The sequence below is a fragment of the Oncorhynchus masou genome, unplaced genomic scaffold, assembly GCF_036934945.1.
Source record: "Oncorhynchus masou masou isolate Uvic2021 unplaced genomic scaffold, UVic_Omas_1.1 unplaced_scaffold_497, whole genome shotgun sequence".
Lineage (NCBI taxonomy): Eukaryota > Metazoa > Chordata > Actinopteri > Salmoniformes > Salmonidae > Oncorhynchus > Oncorhynchus masou.
Genome location: NW_027011368.1, coordinates 249756 through 260223, shown reverse-complemented (window position 1 = coordinate 260223; position 10468 = coordinate 249756). Strand labels below are relative to the sequence as shown.

Here is a 10468-nt window from a genome sequence, read left to right as displayed (position 1 = left end):
TTACTGTCCCGTATCACCAGACTTTACTGTCCCTTATCACCAGACTTTACTGTCCTGTATCACCAGACTTTACAGTCCTGTATCACCAGACTTTACTGTGCTGTATCACCAAATACTTTACTGTCCCTTATCACCAGACTTTACTGTCCTGTAACACCAGACTTTACTGTCCTGTATCACCAGACTTTACTGTCCTGTATCACCAGACTTTACTGTCCTGTATCACCAGACTTTACTGTCCTGTATTACCAGACTTTACTGTCCTGTATCACCAGATTTTACTGTCCCTTATCACCAGACTTTACTGTCCTGTATCATCCGACTTTACTGTCCTGTATCACCAGACTTTACTGCCCTGTATCACCAGACTTTACTGTCCCTTATCACCAGACTTTACTGTCCTGTATCACCAGACTTTACTGTCCTGTATCACCAGACTGTACTGTCCCTTATCACCAGACTTTACTGTCCTGTATCACCAGACTTTACTGTCCTGTATCACCAGACTTTACTGTCCTGTATCACCAGACTTTACTGTGCTGTATCAACAAATACTTTACTGTCCCTTATCACCAGACTTTACTGTCCTGTATCACCAGACTTTACAATCCTGTATCACCAAACTGTACTGTCCTCTATCACCAGACTTTACTGTCCTGTATCACCAGACTTTACTGTGCTGTTTCACCAAATACTTTACTGTCCCTTATCACTAGACTTTACTGTCCTGTAACACCAGACTTTACTGTCCTGTATCACCAGACTTTACTGTCCTGTATCACCAGACTTTACAATCCTGTATCACCAGACTTTACTGTCCTGTATTACCAGACTTTACTGTCCTGTATCACCAGATTTTACTGTCCCTTATCACCAGACTTTACTGTCCTGTATCATCCGACTTTACTGTCCTGTATCACCAGACTTTACTGTCCCTTATCACCAGACTTTACTGTCCCTTATCACCAGACTTTACTGTCCTGTATCACCAGACTTTACTGTCCTGTATCACCAGACTTTACTGTCCTGTATCACCAGACTTTACTGTCCCTTATCACCAGACTTTACTGTCCTGTATCACCAGATTTTACTGTCCTGTATCACCAGACTTTACTGTCCCTTATCACCAGACTTTACTGTCCTTTATCACCAGACTTTACTCTCCTGTATCACCAGACTTTACTGTCCTGTATCACCAGACTTTACTGTCCCTTATCACCAGACTTTACTGTCCTGTATCACCAGATTTTACTGTCCTGTATCACCAGACTTTACTGTCCTCTATCACCAGACTTTACTGCTCTGTATCACCAGACTTTACTGCCCCTTATCACCAGACTTTACTGTCATGTATCACCAGACTTTACAATCCTGTATCACCAAACTGTACTGTCCCTTATCACCAGACTTTACTGTCCTGTATCACCAGACTTTACTGTCCTGTATCACCAGACTTTACTGTCCTGTATCACCAGACTTTACTGTGCTGTATCAACAAATACTTTACTGTCCCTTATCACCAGACTTTACTGTCCTGTATCACCAGACTTTACAATACTGTATCACCAAACTGTACTGTCCCTTATCACCAGACTTTACTGTCCTGTATCACCAGACTTTACTGTTCTGTATCACCAGACTTTACTGTCCTGTATCACCAGACTTTACTGTGCTGTATCAACAAATACTTTACTGTCCCTTATCACCAGACTTTACTGTCCTGTATCACCAGACTTTACAATCCTGTATCACCAAACTGTACTGTCCTCTATCACCAGACTTTACTGTCCTGTATCACCAGACTTTACTGTGCTGTATCACCAAATACTTTACTGTCCCTTATCACCAGACTTTACTGTCCTGTAACACCAGACTTTACTGTCCTGTATCACCAGACTTTACTGTCCTGTATCACCAGACTTTACTGTCCTGTATCACCAGACTTTACTGTCCTGTATTACCAGACTTTACTGTCCTGTATCACCAGATTTTACTGTCCCTTATCACCAGACTTTACTGTCCTGTATCATCCGACTTTACTGTCCTGTATCACCAGACTTTACTGTCCCTTATCACCAGACTTTACTGTCCTGTATCACCAGACTTTACTGTCCTGTGTCACCAGACTTTACTGTCCTGTATCACCAGACTTTACTGTCCCTTATCACCAGACTTTACTGTCCTGTATCACCAGACTTTACTGTCCTGTATCACCAGACTTTATTGTCCCTTATCACCAGACTTTACTGTCCTGTATCACCAGACTTTACTGTCCTGTATCACCAGACTTTACTGTCCTGTATCACCAGACTTTACTGTCCTGTATCACCAGACTTTACTGTCCTGTATCACCAGACTTTACTGTCCTGTATCACCAGACTTTACTGTCCTGTATCACCAGACTTTACTGTGCTTTCTCAGAGAGTTAGGCTAAATGACCGTTCAATAGTACCTCTCTTGTTCTCTGATTCTTTCTGTTCCTCTCCTTTTGTATTGTGTTGTATTGTATTGCGTCGTGTTGTGTTGTATTGTATTGTGTTGTATTGTATCGTGTTGTATTGTGTTGTATTGTATTGTGTTGTATTGTATTGTATTGTATTGTATTGTGTTGTGTTGTGTTGTATTGTATTGCATTGTGTTGTATTGTATTGTATTGCGTTTTGTTGTGTTGTGTTCTATTGTATTGTATTGTATTGCGTTGTGTTGTGTTGTATTGTGTTGTGTTGTATTGTATTGTGTTGTATTGTATTGTGTTGCGTTGCGTTGTGTTGTATTGTATTGTGTTGTGTTGTGTTGTATTGTATTGTGTTGTGTTGTATTCTATTGTGTTGTGTTGTATTGTGTTGTATTTTATTGCGTTGTGTTGTGTTGTGTTGTATTGTATTGTGTTGTGTTTTATTGTATTGCGTTGTGTTGTATTGTATTGTACAGTGTTGTATTGTGTTGAGTTGAGTTGAGTTGTGTTGTGGACTCAACATAGATAGAGCTGTGTACAAATTATAATCCTGTTATTACCTAATTAATAGTCCAGACTGACTGGATCACAGAGAGAGAGACAGGAAGTGCTCTCCGGGCAGGATTCTCAGAATAGGATAACACACAGAGACACACACACACATCCACAGACAAACATGATCATGTGTGCAGACAGACGGGTGGACAGACAGACAGACGGGTGGACAGACAGACGGATGGCCAGACAGACATACGGATGGACAGACAGACAGACGGGTGGACAGACAGACGGATGGACAGACAGACAGACGGGTGGACAGACAAGTGTACACTGAACAGGCACACACACGCACACAAACACAGATGCACCCCGGATCACATCACTACTCTAGTTTATAAGTAATATCAATGGAACTAATGTCTCAAGAGATTAAATGTTTGTGTCCAAATGGAGTGAGAAGGACTTTTGTTGGATAAAACATCAGTCCACCACCTGGCTTTATTGTTAGTCAGCCAAATGTTATGTATTTCCAAACAGCAAACCCGAAACTTAACAGTTGTCTGGACCAGGGACATGCTGTGTTTATGCAACTCTATGCAACAAAAGGCTCACAATTGGACAGACAGCAGATGGTTAATGCAAAATAAGAGCCATATAAAGCAAAACGTGACAGGCTTAGTCCTTATCCAACCCTATCAGGCCCCAGAGTGTCTCTGGTCCAGGCCTCTGTCGGGTGGATCCTGTAAAAGCAACCAAAGGTCCCTACAGAAGCTTTTCTCCTAACACCTAGGCGACAGCTGTCCATACATATGCCAACACATTCTTTAAACAAACTTTCAGACTGACCAACGGACGATAAGAATATGTAATAATAATTTAGCCAACTAGAAAATGAACTTGATTGCTTTTTGGTTTTGCGGTCTCCCGTTTCATTCTGTAAGAGAAGAGAAGCGCCATAAAAGAGAGATGTTTTTAATCTATTGAAGTCGGTGACGTTTTAGAACGTTGGAACGACGATCCGTTAAACTGCGCGCGGAATTAGAGTGCTGCAGGAGAGATGATCATGTGGCTCGAGCGAAAGGAAGACCCCTGCGCGCTGAGCGGCTGAGAGCGCGGGCTTTGGACTCCGGAAGAAGGGGGATGGAATAGAATTCAACGTTGCCTGGCGACCGACCGACCGACCGACCGACGGTCGACTGAACTATTGGGAGTCAATATGCCAACGTTTTCTGTCATGTACAAAGGAGCAGTTATCATTAGCAGGTAAACTCCGGTGAAGAGAGGAAGAGCGGAGCGGAGCAGGTGTTTGTGAAAGAATGATGATGTGCTTTACAAATCCGCTTTTTACCTTCTTGAACACGTTTTTTAAATATATATAGGAATACTAGGCTATTATTAAAACCGTTGATGACCAGAATGTAATTTGTTTAGGCTGTCAATTTATTGAAAAACGGATTTTAAAGCGCGCCTTTGAATGGTGCGTTTCAAAGCTGCTGTCCGTTTCTCCACCGCAGAAGCCCGATAGACAAATTCTGTTTTGATAGTGCAATTCACTGTAGGATATATCCTTTTTTTGTTGTGAACACAATATATAATGTAGTTTTAACGAATGTATTAGAAAAATACACATTTCTTTGCAGGTTTGATCAATTGCAATAATGTTTGGAGTTGTAATACCAGTCTATTTTGCCCAGTGTGTAGTCTATATTTAATGTATTTTACCCAGTGTGTAGTCTATTTTACCCATTATGTAGTCTATCTTTAGTGTATTTTACCCAGTGTGTAGTCTATATTTAATGTATTTTACCCAGTGTGTAGTCTATTTTACCCAGTGTGTAGTCTATTTGACCCATTATGTAGTCTATCTTTAGTGTATTTTACCCAGTGTGTAGTCTATATTTAGTGTATTTTACCCAGTGTGTAGTCTATTTTACCCAGTGTGTAGTCTATCTTTAGTGTATTTTACCCAGTGTATAGTCTATCTTTAGTGTATTTTACCCAGTGTGTAGTCTATTTTACCCAGTGTGTAGTCTATCTTTAGTGTATTTTACCCAGTGTGTAGTCTATCTTTAGTGTATTTTACCCAGTGTATAGTCTATCTTTAGTGTATTTTACCCAGTGTGTAGTCTATCTTTAATGTATTTTACCCAGTGTGTAGTCTATCTTTAGTGTATTTTACCCAGTGTGTAGTCTATCTTTAGTGTATTTTACCCAGTGTGTAGTCTATCTTTAGTGTATTTTACCCAGTGTGTAGTCTATCTTTAGTGTATTTTACCCAGTGTGTAGTCTATCTTTAGTGTATTTTACCCAGTGTGTAGTCTTATCTTTAGTGTATTTTACCCAGTGTGTAGTCTATCTTTAGTGTATTTTACCCAGTGTGTAGTCTATCTTTAATGTATTTTACCCAGTGTGTAGTCTATCTTTAGTGTATTTTACCCAGTGTGTAGTCTATCTTTAGTGTATTTTACCCAGTGTGTAGTCTATCTTTAATGTATTTTACCCAGTGTATAGTCTATCTTTAGTGTATTTTACCCAGTGTGTAGTCTATTTTACCCAGTGTGTAGTCTATCTTTAGTGTATTTTACCCAGTGTGTAGTCTATTTTACCCAGTGTATAGTCTATCTTTAGTGTATTTTACCCAGTGTGTAGTCTATCTTTAGTGTATTTTACCCAGTGTGTAGTCTATCTTTAGTGTATTTACCCATTATGTAGTCTATCTTTAGTGTATTTACCCATTATGTAGTCTATCTTTAGTGTATTTTACCCAGTGTATAGTCTATTTTACCCAGTGTGTAGTCTATCTTTAGTCTATTTTACCCAGTGTGTAGTCTATTTTACCCATTATGTAGTCTATCTTTAGTCTATTTTACCCATTATGTAGTCTATCTTTAGTGTATTTTACCCAGTGTGTAGTCTATCTTTAGTCTATTTTACACAGTGTGTATTCTATCTTTAGTGTATTTTACCCAGTGTGTAGTCTATCTTTAGTGTATTTTACCCAGTGTGTAGTCTATCTTTAGTGTATTTTACCCAGTGTGTAGTCTATCTTTAGTGTATTTTACCCAGTGTGTAGTCTATCTTTAGTGTATTTTACCCAGTGTGTAGTCTATCTTTAGTGTATTTTACCCAGTGTGTAGTCTATCTTTAGTGTATTTTACCCAGTGTATAGTCTATCTTTAGTGTATTTTACCCAGTGTGTAGTCTATCTTTAATGTATTTTACCCAGTGTGTAGTCTATCTTTAGTGTATTTTCATAACGAGGATACAATAAACTACACTGTAATTTGAGTGTAGCCTACACAGCTCATCCGGTCAGTCACGCACCCCTCTCCATCTCTCCATGTGGGCAATGATGCAGGGAGATGGAATAGGGTTGGTTAGTTGTGAAGACCACATACATACACAGCACTAATCTCTCCCTGACAGCTTGTTATAACACCACAGCCTGTATTGAGCTATTATTACACTACATTGTAGCCTATTATGGATGCATTTGGGAAGTTAATGCCAAAACCCAGTATTATTGTATTATTTTGACCCTCTGTTAGATATTTGCTATGTAACAACTGTTAGTCCAATCTGACCTGAAACAGAACCAAAAAGGAAATCAGGATTTTAGTCTTAACTATCCCAAATCTCCAAATGAAAACGTTGAAAGGAGAATTAGTGGGGAATTTGGCAAGGCTGTTCAACGTGTTTACTTTGCAGTCCTGGTGCCAATATGAGCTGATTTTCACAGAGAGAATAGATAAAATAGAAAATATAGCCAGAATAGAGTTGGGATTGGTGGCAATAATAGAACAAATGGTGGTCCTAAATGGTGCGTTTGGACTCTCGGTCCAGTGAGGGGCTACAGCTACAGTAGTTGATACTGGGTTGAGTCTGAAGCCATGGGTTCTGGATAAAGATAATGGGTAGTGATATTGTTTGGTTTTATTACTATGGGTCAAGGTTCCACGAGGACATACAGCAGATCCAAAACATGTGGGAAGAACCATTCAACCATAAGAATAACACTCCTGCTTTGGACATCAGAGAAGTAGAGGATCTGTCCACGTCTTCTGCTCTGTGATTAGTGTACCGTGTTCCCCTCCACTCTCAGATGATTTACAGACATGGTACTTCCTGGCTGTGTTCCCCTCCTCTCTCAAATGATTATCAGACAGCTTTCTAGTCAATGGACAAAACAAATCTGCTTTGTTTCTGTGTTGATTTGGGTTGTCATTTGGTGGCTACAGATTGTGTTTGGTTTATCAGTTGGGTCACAATGGTGTAACAAGGGTTAACAATTTGGTTCATAGTAGATCAGGGCTCTCCAACCCTGTTCCTGGAGAGCTACTGTCTTGAAACCTACAGGAGAGTGGCTTTCCAACAACAGGTTTGGAGTTAAAACCTACAGGAGGGTAGCTCTCTAGGAACAGGGTTGGAGTTAAAACCTACAGGAGGGTAGCTCTCCAGGAACAGGGTTGAAGTGTAAACCTACAGGACTGTAGCTCTCCAGGAACAGGGTTGGAGTGTAAACCTACAGGAGGGTAGCTCTCCAGGAACAGGGTTGGAGTGTAAACCTACAGGAGGGTAGCTCTCCAGGAACAGGGTTGGAGTGTAAACCTACAGGAGGGTAGCTCTCCAGGAACAGGGTTGGAGTGTAAACCTACAGGAGGGTAGCTCTCCAGGAACAGGTTGGAGGGAACCTGTAGTAGACCAACAATGTTTGGGAACCACAGGGATTCCCCTCCTTCACTGAATACCATAGAAGTAGAATGATGGATCAGTGTCTAGTATATTTGTATCTATGCTGTATGCTTATTACCAGATGGTTCAGTGTCTTGTATCTTTGTATCTACAGTTGAAGTCGGAAGTTTACATACACATTAGCCAAATACATTTAAACTCAGTTTTTCACAATTCCTGACATATAATCCTAGTAAAAATTCCCTGTTTTAGGTCAGTTAGGATTACCACTTTATTTTAAGAATGTGAAATGTCAGAATTAGATTAGAGAGAATGATTTATTTCAGCTTTTATTTCTTTCATCACATTCCCAGTGGGTCAGAAGTTTACATACACTCAATTAGTATTTGGTAGCATTGCTTTTACATTGTTTAACCTGGGTCAAACGTTTCGGGTAGCCTTCCACAAGTTTCCCACAATAAGTTGGGTGGATTTTGGCCCATTCCTCCTGACAGAGCTGGTGTAACTGAGTCAGGTTTGTAGGCCTCCTTGCTCGTACACACTTTTTCAGTTCTGCCCACAAATGTTCTATAGGATTGAGGTCAGGGCTTTGTGATGGACACTCCAATACCTTGACTTTGTTGTCCTTAAGCCATTTTGCCACAACTTTGGAACTATGCTTGGGGTCATTGTCCATTTGTAAGACCCCATTTGCGACCAAGCTTTAACTTCCTAACTGATGTCTTGAGATGTTGCTTCTATATATCCACATAATTTTCCTGCCTCATGATGCCATTTTATTTTATGAAGTGCACCAGTCCCTCCTGCAGCAAAGTACCCCCACAACATGATGCTGCCACCTCCATGCTTCACGGTTGGGATGGGGTTCTTCGGTTTGCAAGGCCCCCCCATTTTCCTCCAAACATAACGATGGTCATTATGACCAAACAGTTCTATTTTTGTTTCATCAGACCAGAGGACGTTTCTCCAAAAAGTACGATCTTTGTCCCCATGTGCAGTTGCAAACCATAGTCTGACTTTTTTATGACGGTTTTGGAGCAGTGGCTTCTTCCTTGCTGAGCGGCCTTTCCAGGTTATGTCGATATAGGACTCGTTTTACTGTGGATATAGATACTTTTGTACCTGTTTCTTCCAGCATCTTCACAAAGTCCTTTGCTGTTGTTCTGGGATTGATTTGCACTTTTCGCACCAAAGTACGTTCATCTCTAGGAGACAGAACGCGTCCCCTTCCTGAGCGGTATGAAGGCTGCGTGGTCCCATGGTGTTTATACTTGCGTACTATTGTTTGTACAGATGAACTTGGTACCTTCAGGTGTTTGGAACTTGCTCCCAAGGATGAACCAGACTTGTGGAGGTCTACAATATTTTTCTGAGGTCTTGGCTGATTTCTTTTGATTTTCCCATGATGTCAAGCAAAGAGGCACTGAGTTTGAAGGTAGACCTTGAAATACATCCACAGGTACATCTCCAATTGACTCAAATGATGTCAATTAGCCTATCAGAGGCTTCTAAAGTCCTGACATCATTTTCTGGAATTTTCCAAGCTGTTTAAAGGCACAGTCAACTTAGTGTATGTAAACGTCTGACCCATTGGAATTGTGATACAGTGAATTATAAGTGAAATAATCTGTCTGTAAACAATTGTTGGAAAAATGACTTGTGTCATGCACAAAGTAGATGTCCTAACCGACTTGCCAAAACTATAGTTTGTTAACAAGACATTTGTGGAGTGGTTGAAAAATGAGTTTTAAGGACTCCAACCTAAGTGTATGTAAACTTCCAACTTTAACTGTATATTGTATGCTTACTGCTACATGGTTCAGTGTCTAATATCTTTGTATCTATGCTGTATTCTTAGTGCCACATGGTTCAGTGTCTAGTATCTTTGTATCTATGCTGTATTCTTAGTGCCACATGGTTCAGTGTCTAGTATCTTTGTATCTATGCTGTATTCTTAGTGCCACATGGTTCAGTGTCTAGTATCTTTGTATCTATGCTGTATGCTTACTGCCACATGGTTCAGTGTCTAGTATCTTTGTATCTATGCTGTATTCTTAGTGCCACATGGTTCAGTGTCTAGTATCTTTGTATCTATGCTGTATGCTTACTGCCACATGGTTCAGTGTGTAGTATCTTTGTATCTATGCTGTATGCTTACTGCCACATGGTTCAGTGTCTAGTATCTTTGTATCTATGCTGTATTCTTACTGCTACATGGTTCAGTGTCTAGTATCTTTGTATCTATGCTGTATTATTACTGCCACATGGTTCAGTGTCTAGTATCTTTGTATCTATGCTGTATTCTTACTGCCACATGGTTCAGTGTCTAGTATCTTTGTATCTATGCTGTATTCTTACTGCCACATGGTTCAGTGTTTGTGTCACTCCTCTCCACTCAAATATGTTAATCAGAAATGTCTAGTCAGTGGACAAAGATGGCTGCTTTGTTTCTCTATTGTCATTTGGTGGAGGTGGTGGTGGGTTGATGTTCTGTTAAACTTTTAATCTCACAGCTCTAAGACTCTAAGAATCAAGGCTTTGGTTCTAGAAGAGCAGAGCAGACTGAATGTTCCAGCCTCCAAGTGCTGAAGTGGTGCTCTTTATCTCCATAAAGGTCCTCTATTAGACGTGAATAGATAATACAATCTGCAGTAGACCCATAGTAGGTCATTGTGATGAGGTTGATCTTCATCAGGTAAAGGTCCTCTATTAGACCTGAATAGATAATACAATCTGCAGTAGACCCATAGTAGGTCATTGTGATGAGGTTGATCTTCATCAGGTAAAGGTCCTCTATTAGACCTGAATAGATAATACAAT

General features: G+C 40.2%; 1 protein-coding gene across 1 annotated transcript in view; it reads left to right on the top strand.

The window, feature by feature from the left end:
• Positions 1–4142: 4142 nt before the first annotated feature.
• The window catches only part of LOC135535676 (syntaxin-binding protein 4-like), a 117498-nt gene continuing 111172 nt past the window's right edge, over positions 4143–10468 (top strand). Inside the window, exon 1 of the mRNA XM_064962120.1 lies at positions 4143–4219. Coding sequence (XP_064818192.1) covers positions 4173–4219 — 47 coding nt within the window. The 5' untranslated portion in view covers positions 4143–4172. The remainder of the gene's footprint in view (positions 4220–10468) is intronic.